At 37.4% G+C, this 23,608-nt stretch overlaps 1 protein-coding gene across 2 annotated transcripts; it reads right to left on the bottom strand.

Annotated features, from left to right (window-relative positions):
* Positions 1-927: 927 nt before the first annotated feature.
* Positions 928-23,604, bottom strand: TATDN3 (TatD DNase domain containing 3). Of its 2 annotated transcripts, none has more exons than XM_049634172.1 (10): positions 23,463-23,604; positions 21,912-21,944; positions 20,823-20,896; positions 20,521-20,605; positions 16,321-16,383; positions 15,076-15,185; positions 14,857-14,912; positions 13,431-13,543; positions 5,598-5,678; positions 928-3,041 (listed from the first exon to the last, which is right to left on the bottom strand). In XM_049634172.1, the coding sequence occupies exons 1-10, from the start codon at positions 23,526-23,528 to the stop codon at positions 2,898-2,900; spliced, it is 825 nt and encodes a 274-aa protein (XP_049490129.1). In that variant the 5' UTR covers positions 23,529-23,604; the 3' UTR covers positions 928-2,897. The 2 variants fall into 2 exon arrangements, with proteins under 2 accessions (XP_049490129.1, XP_049490130.1); XM_049634173.1 differs by having other exon boundaries at positions 929-3,041; positions 5,598-5,675.
* Between the last annotated feature and the right edge of the window lie 4 nt (positions 23,605-23,608).

A 23,608-nucleotide genomic window follows, 5' to 3' on the forward strand; every position in this document is an offset into this window, starting at 1 on the left:
GCAAGCAGCAAAGTGATCAAATGAACATTTAGTTGCATAATAATGAAAGAAAAGAGCTGGCATTGAGTCTTCTTTTTTAATTTAAAAAATGATACATATTCATCTGATTCTTACCAGAATAATAAAAGACAAAAGTTGGAATAAGAAAGGTTTCTTTTAGTAAGGAAAGTCACCATGTGCTTGGGCTGGGGTGTGGGAAGAAGAAAAGTCCTCTTTGCTTTTCACCTGGGGGCGGGCGTTCCTATAGGAACAAAAGATTTGCTTTTCCAGACCATAAGGGTTTATTCCTATTTTTCAGAATGTTTAACCTTTGAAAATCTTTGAATAGTATTAAATACATTTACAGGCTGGAGGAGAAAAATATGCATCTACAAAACAACAAACAAACAAACCCAACCAGCTAAAAGGTACACAGTATTAAATCTCCATTTTGGGACGCCTGGGTGGCTCAGTCCGTTGGGTGTCTGACTTTGACTCAGGTCATGATCTCACAGCTCGTTGAGTTCGAGCCCCGTGTAGGGCTCTGTGCTGACACCTCAGAGCCTGGAGCCTGATTTGGATTCTGTGTCTCCCTCTCTCTCTGCCCCTCCCCTGCTTGCACTCTGCTCTCTCTCAAAAATAAAAATTAAAAAAAAAAAAAAACAGAGATCTCCATTTCAAAGAGTAGATTGAAAGATAACATACCTGACTTGTCAGCTGCAGTCAGTTGGACTTACTGCCTCCATTTGCACATTTAAAAGATAAGTGAGAGTATATGATATTGCAAACCTCGTTTCAGGCCACAGAGAAGATGCAAAAAGAAAGTAGTTCTCACATGATCCGCAACCTCTAGATTTGAAAGACATGCACAAAGTAAGCCTAGTAAAAAGGAATGTGTGTTGAAGCACCTTGGTGGCTCAGTCGGTGAAGTGTCCTTAATCTTGATCTTGGCTCAGGTCATGATCTCATGGGTCACGGATTCCGGCCCCGCTTTGGGCTTTGCACAGAATGGAGCCTGCTTGCAATTCTGTCTTCCTCTCTCCCTGCCCCTCCTGCACTTGCGTTCCCTCAAAAATAAATGAATAAACTTTAAAAAAAGGTAAAAGGTAATGCATGTTGTCATCAGACTGGTTTTATAGAACTCTATTCCTCTTATATTATAGTGCTTCTCAACATAGTTTTGAAATTACTTTTGCACTTTATAAATTTTGAACTGAAGGCAAAGACCTTGTCTCATTCCTCTCTGTAGCCTATGGGCCTAGATTAGTGGGAAACACACAAGGAGGGGCTCAAGAACTGTTTGTGTAATCAATGAAACAAATAAATTGAGGAGTAAATGAAGAAAGTGGCTACCCAATTTGGAGGGAGGGGTCATGTCTGGCTGGGATGACCAGGCAAGGGAAAGTCATGTAAGCCGGGTCTTAAAGGATTTAAAGGTGAGATATGGACAAAGGGGGTGTGGGCAGAAGGGGTGGGAAATAGGCAGAAGAAATACAGAGGTGAAAGAGAGCTCCGAAGTCCGATTTTAGTGGAACCTCCCACTACATGTAGGAATTTCATCTCTCGTGATGCTGATGGGCTGTTAAGCTCCTCATGAAGCACCCTCTTTGGTTTCTTAGCTAGTCTAGTTCACTTTGGGCCATCTGCCCTAGAACTAGTTTCGATTCCTACATAAATAATTTCAAAATATTAAAGATTATGTAAAATCACCTAGTTTGTAGGAAGTCAATTTTTTTCTATGATAGGTACTTTTTCCAGTATTTGCTGATTGTATAATTTAGTAAAATTCAATAATGAGGTTTTGGTATGGTCATAACACCTAGTCAACTACATATAAAATTTAAAAAAAAATGTGGTTAAAATACACACTGTGGTTAAAATCTACCACTTCAATAACTTCTAAGTGTACAGTTTAGTGACATTATGTACATTCATTATGTATGATGGTGGGGACATTGCATACATCCCCACCAATCCATCCACAAAACTCTTTGCAGACACGATTTTTAAAACTTAAAAATATAAAATATCACTACATGCAAAAATAGATACATTTTTCACAAACCTATGTACATTTTAAACATGTGACAAAATTCAGATTGGATCTTAAACTTAGTTACTACCTAACCTTTGGGGCTTAGTATTTAATGGTGATTAGACACACCATTCGCCTCACACGTCAAAGTCTAAGATCAATATAAGAACCTATACATTTCTTTCTTAAAAAGAAGTAATTCAAAGTCCTGACAATTCAATTTTACAATCCCAGAAAAAAGAGATTTCTGACAGTATAAAAAACTAGATCTCCTTTCACCAGATAAATCCTATGGGAAATATAACAGGTGGTGAAGGATCAAACTTTAGCCACCACGGTAGCACTCACATCTTACCTGTGGGAACCACCCTTGCCAGAAGAAATGGTTTCGGTTCATCTCGTGGTTCTACTTAATGGGGAAGGTAAGAAGCAGTGATGTTTCCCAATCTCCTGCTAGGTCCCCAAAAATTAAAAAGAAGTACAAAGTGGAATCAGAACCCAGGGTTTCAGGATCCAAGCCCAGTTTTAGGAGAAATATCTTCTCCAATTATAATCTTCTATACCTTTATATAATGGCTTCTTCAGTTCAGACTCTTTTTTTTTTTTTAACGTTTATTTATTTTTGAGAGACAAAGACAGACAGAGCATGAGTAGAGAGGAACAGAGAGAAGGAGACACAGAATCTGAAGCAGGTTCCAGGCTCTGAGATGTCATCACAGAGCCCGACACAGGGCTCGAAGCCACGAACTGTGAGATCACGACCTGAGCTGAAGTTAGATGCTTAATTGACTGGATGTCCACCTGGGTGCCCCTAGTTCAGACTCTTAATCGGAACATTTCTTTCTCTCGGATGCTGCTCCCTGCAGCAGATTTGGTTTTGAAGCTACTTCTGGAGCAGCTGCCGAAGCTTGGGGAATAGTTTCAATGCATTCTGTGTTGTCACTTCTATAACTTCTTCTACTGAGATCCCCTTCACCTGGGCAATATATTCTGCTGAAATGGAAATGTTTTGGGGTTCATTTCGTACCTGAAACAGAACAAAGCAGACAGTGAATCAGACATGACACTCAAGGGAAGCAATCTTAGAGACCATAGATAGAGCAGAACAAAGTGAGTTGGTAAAAGCCAGTGAGGTTTTTTTTTGTTTTGTTTTGTTTTTTTCTTTTCTTAATGGCAGGGGAGGGGAGGCAAGGCTGGGGAGAAGGCCCTGAACCTCAGCTTAAAAGCTATAGCCACAACATTGGCCTGTACAATGTTGACTGTAAGTCGATGTCGTTCTTGAAAAGAGTCCTCGGGCATTAACACTGAGGCCCAGGGCCCAGCACATAAAGCAGTCTGCAGGTGGTGAACACTTGGTGACCTGCCTGTCTGATGAATTAACTGTGCTTTGGTCTGTTGTATAAGTGACTGGCTTGTAAAGGTCACTGCTCTGCTGCCTGGCCTCTTCACCTCACAGGTTTACTACAGTTGGATTCAAGAATTGCTATTGTGTGTCTGGAAGAATAAATAGATTACGTACTGGTATTTCACTGATTCTAAGATGTTCAATATCTCTGAAATTGATACTGGTTTTACTTACATTCGATGGCATGTCATAGCATAATTGTCAGTGATTTTTCTTTCTTAGTTGTTACAAAACAGTGGTGTATCTATAATCAGTAGCACTCAGATTTTACAAATTATATTATTATTATTATTATGTTTTCTACTCAAGTTGATAATACTCAGGGGAATAAGATAACTGTTAAAATTTAAAAAACAAACAAACCACCTTGATAATTAGCCTAAAAAAACAATGAAAAATATGCACCAAGATTTTTGCTCAAGGATGTTCATCATGTTGTTTATCATGCTGTGTTGGAAACAATGTAAATAACGATATCAAGTTACGGATATTATGGTATGTTCACATACTGGAAGATTACACAGTTATTAAACATGATGAGGAAAAGCATATTGACATACAGAGATGTTTACCAGATAAAGCAAGTTATGAAATTTGTTCAGGCTATTCTTATTTTTATGAAAAATATATATGTACCTATATGGATATTAAGAAGGCTGGAAGGACATAAAAACTAACATTTATTTAGTGCTTATTGTAGGCAAGATTTTGTTGTAAACTTTTCATAGGATTTCTCATTTATTCCTCAAAGTAACTCTATGAGATAGGTACTATTATTATCTGCTTTCTTAGCGTCACTTTTTTTTTTTGTAGATAAGAAGGAATCCTAAATGGCTGGTTTGTAGGCTGGTTGAGGTTTAAACCTGAGAAATCTGGTATCAGGGTTTATGCTCGTAGCCACTGCTCTCTAGTGATAACTTTTCAGTAGTACATGGTTCTATTTTCTTATTTATGATTTTCTGTGCTTTCTGATTTTCTAAACAAATGCACTTTACTTAACAAAAAGTATATCCAGCTACAAAATTCATTTATTCAACAAATATTTCTGAGTACCTGCTATGCACAAGGCTCTATGCCGGAAACCCAGAGTTTTTGTCACATCAGCTAGAGGCAAATATACACTGAGTTAGAACAGCATTTGAAATTCATTTCTGTTTAGGGGGAAAATGCTACGTTCTGTTCCTTCTAGTATACACTAACCAGGAAAGCAATTCTGTAACATCTTGTCCTATACCCAAACAAAAAAATAACTGGAGTTGTGATCATCTATTTCCTCATTCCTCTGTCTTCTATATTCTTTAAAGAGCCAACTTACACAGATATGTAACTAATTGGACTTTAATTAGCAAAAGTCACATTGCAATCGTAAATAATCATAGTTTATTAAAAATCACATCACTACTGCTCCCAAACTTCTGAGTCTTGAGTGCCGGTCCTCTGAACCTGGTAGGCACGGAGACACAGATCTGATGGGCAGTCAAGGGCACTCAGTAAGCCACACTGGGAGGTCAATGTAATAGGCGGTGTCCAAAGCAAACAGAGCAGATACTCTGGCTTCCTTTCAGTTATAATTTTAAAAGGTAGCAATACTTAAAATATGACATTTTGTGGCCTACAATAATAAAATGTACAGCAAAGATCACATCAATAAATCTATGATTACATCAACATTTGTACTGAAAGAAACAGAGCCTCATTGTAACACGCTAATTGATAGAAGAAAAAGAAACATTTCTTGAACATCTACTATAAACCAGGCGCTGCTGGACATTCATATACATTATTTCATTTAATACTCACTGTAATATTCTCAAGTATTTTATTACTATTTTGCCCACATTCTGTAAATGAGGACACACTTTCAAAGAGATTAAGCAACTGGCCCAAAGTCACACAGCTAGTGGGTAGCAGAGACAGGACTTGAATCCAGGTCTTTCTGACTCTAGATACTGAACTTTTTACTGTACTTGTCTGGCTCTCATTATTACATAAATTAAGACATGGCTGATATCCAATAATATGTGCTGGAGCACAAGAGCTATATAATTAATAAAATCTCTCAACCTAGCATTAAAATAGGATTCCACTGTATTTACACTGTAATGAGACACATGGCTAAACTGAAAACAGTTCAAAAGAAAGAGACAATCTAAATGTAGATTTTAGATAACCATTTACCTGTTTTTCTGGTCCTAGTGCAGGTGAATCTGTTTCTAAGCAAATTGAAGTTAAAGGCAACTGTTTCACAAGTTTCTGCTTCTTGGAGAAAAGAGAGAACCAGTTTAAAACATGAGCCATAAAGATAAAAAATGTGCACTAAACCCATATACCAATGCATCCTACTCTCCAGGAACCTAAAATTCATGCTTTCCTATTCAATCAATAATTGTTCACTGTGTTCTCATCCTTCTACTACCAACTGATAGATTTAAACAGAAACATTCATTGCCCCAAATTATCCAAAGCCTCCAGGGACCCGAGCAGTAGTAACCAGTAGCCAAAGATGAAGCACACCCAGCAAGAAAGCCAAACATCTGGTATCACACGCCCAAGGGAGACCCAAGGAAGAGACTTCTGTGGTGTCTCCACCACCACCACCCACCACGCTCAGTGTTTGCTCCTACTATTCGCTGTGAGTCACTCAAGGCTTTGCGTTTACCAATTCGATTCGTGTGCACATTTAAAGTTTCAGATTGGGTAGGAGATGGCTTTATTTTCCTGTTTATGATTTTCTGTCTGGATTACAAGGATTGTAATGAACTTCATGAGTTTTAAAGCAAGAACAGAATTCTCTTGCTGCCACTGCACTTTGAAAGTAAAAATGGGAAGTGAATCACTATGTTGTACACCTGAAACTAATGTAACGTTGTGTGTCAACTATACCCAAACGAAAAAAAGTAAAAAAAGTAAAAGATGGGCGACAGATGATACAAAATGAAACATGGTTAAAATAAAGTATTTTAAGATTAAAATTTCAAAAAGCATTGAAATATTATGCACTATTGGTAGATAAACGCTAAACTGTCATAAACTTCCTTTAAGGAAATGTGACAATCTAACCAAAAATTTAAAAATGTATCCCTTTTCCTCAATGGTTCCGTTTATAGGAAATACTGCACAAATGTGCACGTGTATTTGTGGATGTACAAAGGTGTCCACTGAAGTACCTTAAAATGTTTTTTAACGTTCATTTATTACTTTTGAGAGACACAGACAGACAGAGCATGAGCGGGGTAGGGGCAGAGAGACAGAAAGGGAGACACAGAATCCAAAGCAGGCTCTAGGCTCCAAGCTGTCAGCACAGAGCCCGATACGGGGCTCAAACTCATGACTGTGAGATCACGACCTGAGTAGAAGTCGGATGCTTAACCGACTGAGCCACTCAGGTGCCCCATCCACTGAAGTACTTTAAATTGAAGTATAGTTGACATGTAATATTATATTAGTTTCAGGTGTACAACACAGTGATTTGATACTTACATTACTAAGTGTTACCCTAATACTGTCACCATACAAGATTATTACAATAGTATTGACTATATTCCCTGTGCTGTACTTTTCAACTCCATGACTTATTTTGTAACTGAAAGTCTGTACCTCTTAATCTCCTTCAACTACTTTGCCCATTTCCCCACTCCCTTCCTCTCTGGCAACCACTAGTTCTCTTATGAGTCTGTTTGGTTTTATTTGTTCATTTCTTTCTTTTTTTAGATTCCACACAGAAGTAAAATCATATGGTATTTATCTTTTTCTGTCTGATTTATTTCCCTTAGCATAATACCCTGTAGGTCCATCCATATTGTTGCAAATGGCAAGAATGTATTCTTTTTTATAGCCGAGTACTGAAGCACTGTTTATTAACAGTGAAAAACTAGAAATGACCTGATCTTTACTTACAGTAATGATTAAATAAATTATGGTACATCCATAGTGTGAAATATTATGCAATCACTTTAAAGATGAAGTAGATCAATATTTATAGACACTAATATCCATGAAGCTGACTCAAAACAAAAAGACTAAGAATTGATCTAAATCAATGTTATCAATGATTATCTTTGAGTGGTAGGATTTAGGCCGACTTGAAATTTGTTCTTTTCTGAAGTCTTTCAATTTTCTATAATGTACATATACTGTCTTTAAAATTAGAAAAAATAGTATTTTTGTTTTGGAAAAGAAATGATACAGCTAAAAATTATTACCAAATAGGAAATTTTTCCACACTTGATAAAAATAGGAGAAATAAAAATAATCTTGAACTATCAATTAACTTGACCTGACATTTTAGAACACTCCATCCCCCAGTAGCAGAATACACATTCTTTTCAAGTTATGTATGTTCTATTTACCAAGACTGACCATATTCTGGGCCACTAAGCCTCAATTAATTTATTTTATTAAAAAAATTTTTTTTCAATGTTTGTTGATTTTTGAGAGAGACGGGGGTGGGGGGAGGGGCAGAGAGAGGAGACACAGAATCCGAAGCAGCCTCCAGGCTCCAAGTCTTCAGCACAGAGCCTGATGTGGGGCTCAAACTCTCAAACTGTGATATCATGACCTGAGCTGAAGTCAGACATTTAACTGACTGAGGCACCCAGGCGCCCCCTCAACTAATTTGGAAGAATTAAAATTACATACTGTATGTTTCCTGAACACAATAGAATTAGTGATCAGATCCTAATAACAAAGTTATCAGGAAAATTCCTAAGTATTTGGAAATTAATACTTTGAAATAATCAATTTCACACACTTTGAAATAATCAATATGGTCAAAGAGGAAGTCACAAGGTAAATTAGAAAATATTTCAAGCTGAAAGAAAGTGAAAATACAGCATCCATCAAAATTTGTGGATTGTAACTATAAGAACTGGTTAGTGCTAGTGCAACTATAGCATTAAAGGTTTATATTAGAAAACAGGGAAGATTTTAAATAGATAATCTGAAACTGAACTATAAACTATACTTTAACTGTAAAAAGGATAATATATAGGCAACCTTGCTTTACTGTGTTTCACAGATGTCGAGGCTTTGTTTTTGTTTTTCTCTTTTTACAAATTGAAGGTTTACAGCAACCCTGTATCTAGCAAGTCTATCAGCGCCGTTTTTCCAAAAGCATTTACTCAGTTTGTGTCACTGTCTCACATTTTGGTGATTCTTGCAATATTCCAAACATCTTCATTGTTATTGTATCTGTTATGCTGATATGTGACCAGAGACCTCTGATGTTACTATTGTAACTGCTTTGTGGCACCGTGAACTGTGCCTATACAAGACGGTACACGTAACTGATAAATGTGTATGTCCACCCACCAGCCATTCCCTTGTCTCTCTCTCCCTCTCCCAGGCCTCCCTACTCCCTGAGACACACAATACTGAAATTAGGCCAATTAATCACCCTACAATGGTCTTTAAGTGTTCAAGGGAAAGGAAGAATCACATAGCTCTCATTTTAAATCAAAAGCTAGATACGATTAAGCTTGGTGAGGAAAGCCGAGACAGGCAGAAAGTGAGGTCTCTTGTGCCAGTTAGCCGTTGCGAATGCAAAGAAAAAGTTCTTGGAGGAAATGAAAAGTGCTGCTCCCGTGAACACACAAGTGATAAGAAAGTGAAACACCTTATTGCTGATATGGAGAAAGTTTGAGTGTCCTGGAAAGGAGACGAAACCAGCCACAACATTCCCTTATGCCAAAGCCCAATCCAGAGCAAAGCCCTTTAATTCTATGAAAGCTGAAAGAGGCGAGGAAGCTGCAGAAGTAAATTCTGAAACCAGTAGAGGTTGGTCCATGAAGTTTAAGGAAAGACACCGTCTCCAAAACATGAAAGTGCAAGGCGGAGCAGCAAGGGCTGACATGGAAGCTGCAGCAAGTTCTCCAGAAGATCCAGCTCAGAGAATTCAGGAAGGTGGCTATGCTATAAAACAGATTTTCAGTGTAGACAGAACAGCCTTCTACTGGAAGAAGATGCCATCTAGGACCTTCATAGCTAGAGACAAAAAGTCAATGCCTGGCTCCCAAAATTCAAAGGACAGGCTGACTTTCTTGTTAGGTGCTAATGCAGCTGGTGACTTTAATGTTTACTTACCATTCTAAAAATCCTAGAGCCCTTAAGAATAATGCTAAATTTATTCTGCTTGTGCTCTATAAATGGAACAACAAAGCTTGGATGACGGCACATCTGTTTACAATGGGATTTAATAATTACTAAGCCCACTGTTGAGACGCAGCTTTATTGTGATATTTGCTTTACTGCAGCATACTCACACTACCTGATTTCAAAACTTACTATAAATCTAACATAATCACGGTTGTGTGATATTGGCATATGAACAGACATATACATCAATGGGACAGAATTGAAAAATGAGAAGTAGATCCAGATATACAGTCAACTAATTTTTTTACAGTGCCAAAGTAGTTTTAGGGAGAAAGGATCATCTTTCCAGCAAATTATACCAGAACCAGATATCTATAGGCAAAATAGTGAATCTTGCCTCATACTTCACAACATATACAAAATAGATCACAAATCTAAATGTAAAACTAAATCTGTAAGTCTTCTAGAAGAAAACATAAGAGAAAATCTTTTTGACCTTGGGTTAGATAGATTTCTTAGATATGATGCTAAGAGCACAAATCCTAGAAGAAAAATAGTAACTGAAGCTCATCAAAATAACGAACTTCCCTTTGAAAGACACTGGAGAAAATAAAAGAATATATTTGCGAGAAAATGAGAGAAGACATTTGCAAAACACTTAGCAGATAAAGGACTTGCATCCAGAATATATAAAGACCTTCACCAACTCAACAATAAAAAACAAACCAAATAAAAAGGTGCAAAATATGTGAATGAAATTTTACCAAAGAAGAGACGTGGATGTATGGATGTCAAATAAGCACATGAAATGATGTGCTTTTATTTTAAATTTTTAAAAACATTTTATTTCTAAGTAATCTTTACACCCAACGTGGGGCTCACAACTCTGAGATGAAGAGTCACATGCTGTACTGACTGGGCCACCTAGGCACCCCTGCAAAGATGTGCTTTTAAATTTTTTAAAACTTTTTATTTGAGAGAGAGCACGAGTGAAGGAGGGACACAAAGAGAAGGAGACTGAGGGAGAGGGAGTGAGAGAGAATCCCAAGCAGGCTCTGCACTGTCATCATGGAACATAAATTTGAAACATCATTAACCGAGGAAATGCAATGGAAACCACAATGAGAGATGGTTATGCACGTATCAGAATAGCTAAAAAAATGACAACACCAAGTACTAGTAAGGATGCAGAACCAAGACTTTGGCTTACTGCTGTTGAGAATCCAAAATGGGACAGCCAATTGGAAGTCAGTTTGACAGTTTCTTAATAAGTTAAACATACACTTAACCTTATGACTCAGCAATAGCACCTCTAGGTTTTAACACAGAAGAAATGAAAATATATGTCCAAACAAAGATCTGTATGTTAATGTCTATATCAGCTCTATCCATAATAGTGTGAAACTGGAAACAATCTAAATATTTATCAACTGGTAAATGGGTAATCTGGAAAATCCACATGCAATCAAAATAAACTACGTATACAAAATAGACTACTCATATATGCAACAACACGGATGAATCCAAAAGCATTAAGTAAAAGAAGCCAGATCCAAAAGCTTACATGAATTATTTCATTTAGATCACATTCTAGAATAGGTAAAACCATAGGGACAGAAATCAGTGGTTGCCAGGGATTGGGGGTGGAAGGAGGAATTTACTAGAAAGGTACATGAAGCAACTTTTTGGGATGATGGAAATACTCTGTATCTTGAATGTGGTGGTAGTACAGCTTTGTTAAAACCATTAGAATTGTGCATGTAAAAAAGGCAAATCACAATAGGTATATTTCTCAATAAACCTGATTTTAAAAACTACAATTCAAAAAATAATAAAACATAAATAATTGTTACTGGAGATTTTTTTTTTAATTTAATTTTATTTTAGAGAGAGAGGGAGCAAGGGAGGGAGCAGAAGGAGAGAGAGAAAGAATCGTAAGCAGGCTCCATGCAGGCAGTGTGGAGCCCGATGTGGGGCTTGATCCCACAACACTGGGATCATGACCTGAGCTGAAGTCAAGAGTTGGATGCTTAACCAATTAGCCATCCAAATGCCCCTTGGAGACATTTCTAAAAAATCTTGGCCATACCTCAATTCTGTACTCTTTACTTACATTAGTTCTGAATACTGGTAGACAATTTACTGTATTTCACAGAATTTAAGATGCCATTGACTGTAACATGCACCTCAGTATCAAAGACAATAAAATATAAAAAAAAAGAGTGTCTAAAAATATGGTAAATTACCTAAATTAGTTTTTGTTGCATTTTTAATTGATAGAATTCACATACCATGATATTCATTCTTTAAAAGTATACATTTCAGGGGTGCCTGGGTAGCTCTGTCAGTTGAGTGTCCGACTTCGGCTCAGATCACAATCTCGTGGTCTGTGAGTTCGAGTTCCGCATCAGGCTCTGTGCTCACAGCTCAGAGCCTGGAGTCTGCTTCAGATTCTGTGTCTCCCTCTCTCTGCCCCTCCCCTGCTCACTCTCTGCCTCTCTCACAAATAAATAAACATTAAAAAAAAATTTTTTTTAATAAAATAAAAGTATACATTTCAATGGTTTTTACTATATTCACAAGGTGGTACAACCATCAGCAGTATGTAATTCCAGAACTTTTCATCACCCCAGAAAGACACCCTTTACCCATTAGTAGTCACTAATGATTAGTAGCAATCATTAGTCTACTTTCAGCCTCTGTGAAATTTGCCTAGTCTGGACAGTTCATATAAATGGAATGATATGTGTTCTTTTGTGTCTGGCTTTTTTCTTAGCATAATGTTTTCAAGGTTTATCCATGTTTTAGCAGGAATGAGCACTTCAATTCTTTTTATGATTGAATAATATTCCATTATACGGGCACACCACATTTTGTTTATCCACTCATCGGCTGATGGACATTTGGGTTGTTTCTAGTTTTTGGCAATTATGAATCCTGCTGCTGTGAACATTCATGTACAAGTTTGTGTGTGGATATATGTTTTCATTTCTCTTGGGTATCTACCAAGGAGTGGAATTGCTGGGTCATATGTTAACTGTGTTTAATTTTTTGAGAAACTGTCAAACCGAGTGGGTGTGAAGTGGTACTGCATTGTACCCTTGATTTGTGCTTTCTTTTTGGCTAATGTCTTTTCATGTCCTTATGACCATTTGTATGTCTTCTGGGGAAAATCTACTTAAATCCTTCGTCCATTTTTAAACTGGGTTATTTGCCTGTTTATTATTTATTTATTTATTTATTTATTATTTTTTTTTTTTTTGAGAGAGAGTGAGAGCAAGAGTATGAACAGGAAAGGGGCAGAGAAAGAGGGAAAGAGAGAATCCAAGCAGGCTCTGTGCCCAGTGCAGAGCCTGACACAGGGCTTGGTCCCACAACCCTGGGTTCATGACCTGAGCTGAAATCAAGGGTTGGACGCTCAACGGACTGAGCACCCAGGCACACCTATTTTGTTTCTAATTGGTGAGTAGGAATGGTGTTTTATATACTCTGGACACTAAACCCTTATTAGATATAATTTGCAAATACTTATTCTGTAGGTTATCTTTTCACTTTCTCCATAGTATCTCTTCTAGTATAAAAAGTACAAGAATTGTTTTACTGTGGAAGTTTTAAATTTTGGTGAAGTCTATTTTTTCTTTGACTGCTTGTGCTTTTGGTGTCATATCTAAGAAACCATTGCCAATTCCAAGGTTATAAAGATTTTGATCTGTTTTCTTCTAATAATTTTATAGATTTAGCTCTTGTGTTTATGTCTTTGATCCATTTTTGAGTTAATTTTCATGTCAGTGTGTGGTAGGGACCTATGATTAGTTTTTGTAATGTAACCAGAGTAAGTTATTACAAGTGTGTAATAAAAGCTCGTATTTTAAAGTGTATTTCACAAAGCATAAATTGAGGCTTAATTAAAGAACTTACCTGTCCACTTCTTATGATAGAAGGAGGAATTGAGAAGAAGTACCCAGCTCTTACTCCTTCCATGGCTACAGATGGCCGGCCATCAAATGCATGCAGAAGCACTTTGTCAGCACCTGTCAAAAGTTAATGAGAAGCTAGAGTTTCCTTTCATTTCCTTAATGAGAAGTTTTTCCACTAATCAAATTGGGCAACATAGATTGTAAATTTTAAGTAAATGTTGATCACAAGGACATAAGGATGAGGTTCTATGACTTCTAACGGGTAAATGTACAGTGTTCAAACAGTACAATAAAAAATACAGCACGTTGTTAATCTTCAGAATAAAATTGAAATACAATTTTTTAAACACATTTCTAAACATCCTTTATCATCAAACCTTTTCTAGACATTTGGAAATTATTCTAGTAGGAACAATTATTCTTCCTACTACGTCTTTAAGCAGTGAAATTATCCTTTGCAAGAATGCTTGTGAAAGAGACAGGGAATCAGTGACTGAGAGATTCTGTAGTCAGGGCTGGCTTCACAAGATCACCTTTAGTTCTTAAAGGATGGCCACTCAGCCTGCCTAAAAATCCCAGTAATTTTTACTAATCCCAGTGATTCTCATCACTGAGAAATACAATACTTTCTAGCTGCAGGCAATTACATTTACTTTACTATTTGATACAGTTTTTTTTCAAATAGTAGGTGTGATCATTTGTAGATTGCGACTATTAAGTGAACTATGAAATCAATTTAGTGAGTCACAACTGACCAGCATGTGCTTATATGTATGTGTGTGTCTGCATATATATATGCACACATATTTATATATACCATATAAATATACTGCTCCTTAAACGTTTCTCAGGTTTCTTTATGCACATATACGAAGTCTCGAAATAAAGTCATACTACAAAAAAAGTATACATGTGTATATATTGCGACTCAAAATAAAGTATATTTCTTACTGTGTATAACACTTTATAAAGTCTGAAAAGTAATTCTGTAAGATATACTTTTACTTTAGAAGCAGCTGAAGTTGACAGTGCATTTTATGTATCATGGCCTCAGCCTGTATAATTACCGTTTTCTGAAGCAGCAGCCAGAAAACATGCAAAACAGTAACACATCTTTGCTCTGTTTTTTCCTGTCTTTAATCAGCTGGTTAAGCTGATTAAAAAATTGGAACTGCTAATTTTTAAATTAGGGAATATAAATTACTTGATCCAAGTTTTCATTTGCTTTATGCTGGCCTTTTAAATGGTATAGTCACACCTGGAAGTAGACTGACTTGCAAAATCACCTTAGTTGGTTTCCACCTCCACCCTTGCCCCATTTCATTCCCTTTAAGAAATCAAAGTGAAACACGGTTTATTCCATGAGAACATGGACTGGAACTGTCAAACTGAAATATTAGGCACATTTCTCTCAGGAACCTAAATACCTTGCTCATTTAAGAGGCTGATGGTGGGTCTTCCAGCTGACCGTGAGTGAACATTTCTGTTTAACAACAAAAAATTCTTTTTAGGTACTTAATCTGTAAGTATTATTTTGTTCTATTAAAGCAATTCAGAGAAAAAGAAATGCAAAGCTCCATCTCAGGAGAATCATCATTTAATTTGCTCCATAGCTATTAATACAGAAAGATGATTAATTAACCTACAGAGGCAAATTTAATCTTTTGGCTAATTGGACCTGTCGGATTAGGACTTGTCGCTGCTCTTCCTTCTGTTCATCAGTGCCAGCAAATCTGGGGGAGAAATCTAGTCCCACCTGTAATGGAAAAATACAACAGATTTACACGTTTATGGTTTAATGAACCTAAAAGACATGCCATGGAGCCATGCTGTCCAAGAAACATGACGGGAGCCATACATGCAAGCCACATGCGTAACTTCACAGTTTCTAGTAGCCTTGTTAAAAACACTAACAAGGAGCACCTAGGCTGGCTCAGTCGGTTTAGTGTCCGACTTCGGCTCAGGTCATGATGTCACAGTTCATGGGTTTAAGACCTGCATCAGGCTCTGTGCAGACAGCTCAGGGACTAGAGCCTGCGTCAGACTGTGTTTCCCTCTCTTTCTCTGCCTCTCCCTTGCTTATGCTCCCTCTCTCTCTCTCAAAAATAAATAAACATTTTTTAAAAAATAAAATAAAAACACTAACAAGAATCAGGTGAAATTAATTTTAATAATATACTTTAATCCTATTAATACAATATATCAAAAACATCATTATTATATAGTAATATTATTATTTCAATACAAAATCAATATAAAAAAATCATTGTTATTTTACATTCTTGTTTTGGGTACTAAGACTTTGAAATGCTGTGTATTTTACATTTATAGCACATCTCAGTTTGGACCAGTCACATTTCAAGTGCTGAACAGTTGTATGTGGTTACTACATTGGACAGGGAAGATTATAATGCCTGTTTCCCTTGACACTATTCTGGCACGCATTGCTATATTCTAAATTTAAGTGTTACTCTTATCTTTTATCTTTGATTAGAAGTGGAGTTTATTACCAAGTGATAAAAATGTTTCACAACTGTAAATTGTATAATAAAAGTGTTTTTTAATTACAAACTCTAGCCTAGTTAATGTCAGTATACACCAAGTTAACTACCACAGAGATGACCCTATTTAAGAAAAGGAAAAGAAAATAATTAGAAACGCTAACAAAGTAGTTTTCTTTCATTAACATAAGCCTATGGTGAAGTTTTCTATTGTTTTATCCGCAAGCTATTTTGCTTTTTGAGGAAGTACTGACAAATTATCATTCAGCTAAATAGGGTGAAGATAATTATCTAAGTCAGTCGTAACCACCAACAGTGAATTAAAGATTATATTCATATATCATATTTAAGTCTGGATTGGAAGTCATTTGATCGGCTATTTGGTGTTACCTCTCCAATCGCCAATAATCGATCCTTGTAATTCTCCATAATGGGCAAAGCTACATCCAAATCCTGGGAGAAAAAAAAGTAAATTTGCTTAAATAAAGAGGAAGGGAACTGATACTTTAGAAAAAACATTTTATATGCCAGGCACTGTACTATACTGGATCCTTTATATACATTCAATACCTTTAACCAGTGAAGAAGTATTAATAGTCATCCTACAATGGTACATACTACTATTTGGAAATTTGAGTAGAAACATCCCACACCCAGTCAGGTTACAAGAACAAGACTTTCAATGAAAAGTTCCACCAGAACACTTCCTAATATTTAAGAGGTATTCCCTGGCATTTAAGACTGATTTGGATTTCCTCCTGGAATAGCTGAGCAAGAGAGAAGAAAGCCGACAGGTAGTCACCCTTGTAATTGAGCTTTTGGGAGTGCACTGTGGTATGTCCACCTCTGAGGATGTTTTTTTAGTTTTTTCATAGTGATAATCCTATACATCCTCCTGCACTGTTTTCACTGATTTCTTCTGTCTTTACAGTCATGCCTAGCCTATTTTTTCCCTAAAGATTCAATAGCATAAACATTAAATATCACACATATGCTTCTTTGTCAACTACTGAAATAACTGTATACTGTTAGTTTCCATGATATTACTATTTCCACTTAAAGAGAATTCACCCTGTGAGAGTTCCCTTGTAAGAAAAGGGAAAGACAAATAAATACATATATGGAAAATTTGCTTCTAGATATCTTATAAACTACTTTGAGAGTTTTAGTCTCAGGCTATGTAAATTGCAAAGGAATTCTACTGAAGATAATCAGGACAAAGAAGAATTAAGAAGAGGGAGGTGAAACAGATGGTAAAGGAACAGGAGATTTTACAATTCTACCTCTAGAGACAGAAAGGATGAGGGAGAGAGTAGATCAAGGCCTTAGAAATACATTCTAGTAGACTCAACGAAGAGGAATTAACATTGTTGTAGGAGCTAAGAGTATAAAACCTTAGACACCAGAGAAGGCGTCTGACAACAGCCGAGGTTAAACAGTGTCATCCAAAGTTTCTTCCATATCAAATATACAAGTTACTCTGTCTCTCAAAGCTCAGAGGCACTGGAAAAGTTGGGGATTACCCAGGAAATGGCTGATATTTGGAAAGTCTTAGAAAGAAGGTGTACATTTGGATGAAGAGCAGATATAGGAAAAATTGTGCTTCTTGGAATATGTATTATCTGTGGAAAAAAACAAAACAAATTTATAATAAGACTGTTCCAACTTCTCACGAAATAGTCTGGAAGTTCTGGCAAGTCAGGGATAGTAAATAGAAATTAATATAATTCATACTACTAACTTAATACATGTGTGTATTTGTGTGTGTGGTCTCTAGTATTTCAATAGATGTAAAAAGTTTTATAAAGACATTCATAAATCTATTTCTGACTTCATTTTTGTTCCAACTTCCTCCATAAGGTCTCAAGTTCCTTAATAGCTAATGGTTCTATTATGGGGCTTCAAAAATCCTAAACCTCTATAACTATGACTAGGACTACTATTGTATAATTATTCATGGTTTACAAATGAGGAAATTGTGGGGCATCTGGGCGGCTCAGTGGGTTAAGTGACCACCTCTTGATCTCAGTGCAGGTCTTGATCACAAGGTTGTGAGTTCAAGCCCCATATTGGGCTCTGCGCTGGGCATGAAGCCTCTTTTAAAAAAAAAAAAAAAAGAGGGAATTAAGACTTAGCAAAGTGCCACAGATCACAGAAGCCAGTAGGACAGGCCTTTCTGACTTCAAAGCCCATGCTGTTCCTACTATGCTGCTGACAGAAAAAAAGAGAAAAGGAGGAGGGAGGAGGAAAAAAGGGGACAAAGGGCAAAAGGGAAGGAGAGCACATTTATTCTGAATGATTTTAAATAATTACAAAAGATTTTTTATCAAAGAAAATGTTTAGTCTTCAGAACCTTTAGAACAGGTCAGGCGTGTAACACAAATGAACGAAGTGGGCCAAGAAGGGACCAGAGCCAACTGCAGAGCACATGCCCTGTTTGCAGGGGGCACTAGATTGCAGACAGTGAATTTTGGTTCCCTGAAGCGTCTCCAGGGTCCCAGCCCTGCCTGGTAATAATATATATTGACTGAATTAATTCAGTAATGTGCTGGAAGATCTGTGTGATCTAGGCAACTTTACACTTGATCCTAGCCAAAGGGCCGGGAAGCGATGCTAGGCCACTTTAAGTTTATAAACCAAATTAACTTAATAAATGCTTACTACATACGTAGTTTTGTACCACATATTAGGGGCTTCTAATTTAATCAATATGGGAAAATGAATCTAGGGTATGGACAAGCACACTAGGAGTAAAATAGGAATAACTGCTTATCTGTGGTGTTTTTCAGAGGGCTATCCTGAGATTTCCTAAGTTCATATCTGCTTTAAGAATCTAGAATTACCCATCTATTGTTGGTATTTTAACTACTTTTATAAATTAAACAGTCCTATCAGTTCTACATCTGTGCCAGAATATGTCAAATCCACCCACCTCCTCTCACCTCTGCTGCTACCACTCTGGTCCAGTCTACCACCGTCTCTCTCTCTGTAATAGTCTCCTAGCTCCTTCTGTCTTCCTCTTTTGCTCCTGTCTTAAATCTCCCACTGAATTGATGAAATCCGACAAGGCCCTTACGACGTGATCCCTTACCAGTCCCTCTGACATCACCACTGTTGTCACATCAGCACTTTATTTCTTGTTCCTACCTTAGGACATTCGTGCTTGGTTGTTTCCTTTGCCTACAACACTTGGATGCCTCTCTCTGCAGGGCCAATTCCTTCATAGCACTCAGGTTGCATTTCTAACATCACCACCTCAGAGAGGCTTTCCTTGACTACAATCTAAAAACCAGCATCCACAATCCCTATCACATAATCTTGTTTTATTGTCTTTAAAGCACTAAGTGTTACCTAAAGTTTTCCTGTTTGCGTATCTAATTGTTGATGGTCTGTCTGCCCCTATCTAGAATCTAGCCTCCACGAGAGGGATTTCACTCCATGCTGCTTGGAGGAGTGCTTGAAATGCAGTAGGTGCTCAGTAAACACTTGTTGACTAACTAAATGAATGCCTATTAATAGAAATCTCAAGATCAATGAAAGAAATGCTATCTTGCTATGATCCCCAGTATTTTTGGAATTTTAACTCTTTGGCAATTTAGCTAATTCTATCATAACAGGAGAACAACTCAGGAGAGCTATAGGACAAGTATTTATTTTTACCTTAAGTGAATTAAAAGTACTTTTGTTTCAAAATAAATAGAGCTACCTGGGGTATCCTAATGTAAGAATACAAATTCACTATTATAAAAAGTCAAAGACCTTGTAGCCTCCTTTATTCATAGGTAACAAAAAGTCTTTACTTCTTCAAAATGGGGGGCTATCAATTCCATTATGTAATAAAGCATTTAAGGAACTGTGCATCACCCTGATGTTGAGTCAAGAGACGAGTCTGAAATGTAAGACACATTGGCTATTGTGAGTCAGTGAGATCTTGTAGGTAGGATTTTTTTCACAGAGGGTATAAAAGCAACGCAGCTTAATAGATCAGAGCATTCCTATAGAAATGGCTTAATGGTCAAGAAGACACTGCTCATTTGCTCCCTTACAATACTACATCTATGAATTTGTAACTTTCTTTTTCTGGATATTTTATCACTTTTTTGCCAAAGCAACAGGACAACATGATAAAAAATGTGAAAGCAAGTCACTTATAATTCTGCCCAATCATCACAGCTAATACCATTTCTGTGTTTTTCTCTCCAGTCTTTTCCTTATAGAATATATTTTTCCTTGGATGTCACTCCTAGCAAATAACCATTTGGTATCCTGCTTTTCTCCCTATATTATACTGTTAAATATTTTCTTCATCACTAATATAAAATAAACCTTATAATTCTCATTTTCCATGCATGCATCCCATATGTATGTATGTATATTTAACATTCTACAAATTAATTAATTTTTATTTCTGAGCCTCTAGGCTGTTTCCATTTTTTCCTCTATTACAAATAATGCTGCAACAAATACCTATGTGAAAGGTAGTATTTCCTTCTTCTGGATTATTGCCTTAGAATATAGGTCAGAAAGAAGAGGATTACAAAGTAAAAAGGCATCTTTTTTTTTATGGTTCTTGTTTTATATGACTGTTACCTTTAATGTGACACTTCTTTGGTCTTCTGGTGAAACTCCTTGCACAGGGTGAACACCCAAACATGGCAGGACAAACCCCTTATACCTAAAAATGTAGAACAAATTAAGAGAACAGGAATATTAAACTAGTAAACAATGCTACTCTAAAGAACAAGTATGAAAGAATTTTTTAGGGCTACATCGATGTGACTTTTTTTCTTCTTATTCTCTTTCAAAATGGATGATCTCTGATATTATAAATATGACATCATAACTGCATCCTTATTAACAACTCTTTAAATGCTTAATGAGAGAAGCAGCACCTTTCTGAAAGCTGCATAATCTTCTCAAATTCTTCTGAATGTTCAGCAACCACCACAAGAGCCATAACATTGGCCTGAAACAAAAATGAATAGTTAGAGTCTCAAACAATACACATTTAATATAACTGAAGACAAATTTAAAGTCTTCTGTACTTTTAGTTATTCTTACTCACACACCATCAATATAATCAGGATGGCTATCACTGGGTACTCACTATGTTTCAGGCACTATGTTCAGTGAATATAAGTATTACCTCATTTAATCTACACAACCCTATGAGGTAGGCACTACTATAATCCACTATCTAGATCAGGAGAGAGTTTTGGATGGAGTCAAATAGCTCGCTAAAGATCACTAGGCCTTGCTTCCGATTCTGTGTCTCCCTCTCTTTCTGCCCCTCCCCCATTCATGCTCTGTCTCTCTCTGTCTCAAAGATAAATAAACGTTAAAAAAAATTAAAAAAAAAAAAAAAAAGATCACTAGGCCTGTGTAATTCCAAACTCCTAATTAAGCTGCCATAGTGAATGATTGCTGTGTATGTAAAATGTATTGGCAACCATTCCTGACTATGACTTTTAGGGAAGACTATAAAGTGCTCGTTATAATCAATTTCATAAATACTTCCAAAAATTAGTCATTTTTTTCTGAAACAAATTAAAAATGTCTCAGGAAACTTTTGTAATTTCTCCATGATCTCCGGAGCTAATTTCAGAACTGACAGATGGACCAATCTGTTCCATATAACTGGTAAGCACTGTAGTTGCGGGAACATATTTTGGATCCAGACTATCTATCTTATCTGTATCACGTTACTAGCAGTGTGTCTTTGGATAGGTTAATCTCTAGGTCTGAGTTTTCTCATCTACCAAATGGTTGGCTACAAAATAGTAGCTTCCTCCTAAGGATGTGGTGAAACATTAAATGAGACAATGTAAGAAAGGGCTTAGCTCGGGGCCTGGCATATAGTAAACAGTTAATTAATTTACTTATTATTAACAAAGCAACATAAGCATACTGTCTCTAAAGTTCAAGCTGTTCTAGCTTGAAATCAATAGGAAAACAAAAGGCAATGATAGATATCGACTTACTTTCTTGGCTTTCTCCAAAACATCATCCAGATCCTAAAACAAGCGTAAGTAATCACAATTATTTTAGATAATAAATAATACAGCTCTTTGGCTGTATATATCAATGTAGTTAGGCACCATAAAGAATGACAACAAAGGCAAGGAACAGTGTGACAGAATGTGAAGAGCAATAGTGATGCACCTTCTGTTTACTTCGTCTCTCCCTAAAATCTGGCTTCTGTTCCCACTCTACTAAAACAGAAACTGTTATTGTGAAATATAAAGGACACTTCTCTATCCTCCTCTTACTTTACCTTCAGCAGCATTAAGAACTCACTTGTTCACTCCTTCTTTCCTGAAATATTTCCCACTCGTGGCTTCTGCTATACTACCCTCCTGCAAACACCGCTCTCCACTAGCTGCTACTCTTCAGTCTCCTTAGCTGGCTCTCTCTCCTCTGCCAGATTTCAGGACCCTATGCTCCTCTCTCTCTATACCTCGGGTGATCTCATCCACAGGTTTTAATACCATTATGCTAATGAGTCCCCAATTTTGATCTCCAGCCTATTTTCTCCTGAACCCAAGACTGACATTTAAAGATGACTACATGACATTTCCACTTGGAAGGATATTAGGCTTCAACATGTGCCAAACATCTGCTTCTCTCAAACCCCCTTGCAACCACCATCATCTCCTGTCTACATACAGTAAACGCCTCCAAAAGCTAGGGTTTTCTAGCTTCCACTCTTGCTATTTGCCACACATTAGCAAAACGGTTTTTAAAATGGAAATCAGATTTGTCCCTCTCCCTTAAAAAAACAAAAAACAAAAAACCTTTACTGGATCCACATTGTCCTTACTGGCCTACTTCACCAGTCTTGTTTCCACCCCTCTCTTTCTAGCTCAGTGGGCTCCACCAGCCTTTTTGTAGGCTGAATGTGCCAAGTTCTATCCTGTCTGGGGCCTGCTACCTGCTTGCTTTTTACACCACCGTACACCCAACTCCTTGCTTGGCCGACTTTTTGTCTTTGCAATTCCAACTTAAGTGCCCCCTCTTGAGAGGTTTACCCCCTAAAAGACACCCCGCTCTTCCTTCTCTATCATCAGCCTCTCATCCCCAATGGAGCAGTTTGCAACTGTGCAACTTTGCAACTCTGATTTTCTGTGTTCTGTCCTTTTGTTTGCTTCTCTTCCCCATTAGAACTGGAACACACGGTGCGCGGGAAAGTGCCGAAAACACAATTTTCCCGGGAAAACTGGGGGCTCCGCCAGGAGTTGCGAGGCGGGTGGGATAAACGGCCGGACCAAGGGGAGGAAGGGGGAAAGCACTCCAGCAAACGGGAAGAGCAAATAAAAGCTACGTGGAGACAGAGGGCTTAACGCTATTCAGGATCAGAAAGAAAAATCATTAGGACTGAGATTAAATACGGAGCCGGGAGCAAGTCACTCCGGGCCATAAACGGGCCTGGGAGGATTTGAGGCTTGGTCTTAAGGGAGGAGAGCAAAAACAATCTGAAGGTAAAGGGCCGCGAGCCTCCCCGCTCCCACGGGCAGGGCCTCGCCCTTACATACGCTGTCAAAGTCCGGGGCCGAGAGGTGGCAGTGACAGTCCACCAACCCTTCGCCCACAGCCCCCATCGCCGCCGCCAGCGCAGCACTCCACTGGTCCGCCGAGCACCTGCCGGAACGCTGCCGCAGCGGCGGGTTGAGATTCCGGC

The sequence above is a fragment of the Panthera uncia genome, chromosome F1 (genome assembly GCF_023721935.1).
Source record: "Panthera uncia isolate 11264 chromosome F1, Puncia_PCG_1.0, whole genome shotgun sequence".
Lineage (NCBI taxonomy): Eukaryota > Metazoa > Chordata > Mammalia > Carnivora > Felidae > Panthera > Panthera uncia.

What these genes read in the sequence shown, in the direction of transcription:
- TATDN3 (XM_049634172.1), bottom strand. Translation starts at nt 23,528, where the DNA reads ATGGGGGCTGTGGGCGAAGGGTTGGTGGACTGTCACTGCCACCTCTCG. An exon ending in AAAGAAGTGTCACATTAAAG is followed by an intron (nt 16,384 to 20,520) that starts GTAACAGTCATA and finishes TTTTTCTCCCAG; the next exon opens with GATTTGGATGTAGCTTTGCC. An exon ending in CTATCATAAGAAGTGGACAG is followed by an intron (nt 5,679 to 13,430) that starts GTAAGTTCTTTA and finishes CTTTTCTCCAAG; the next exon opens with AAGCAGAAACTTGTGAAACA.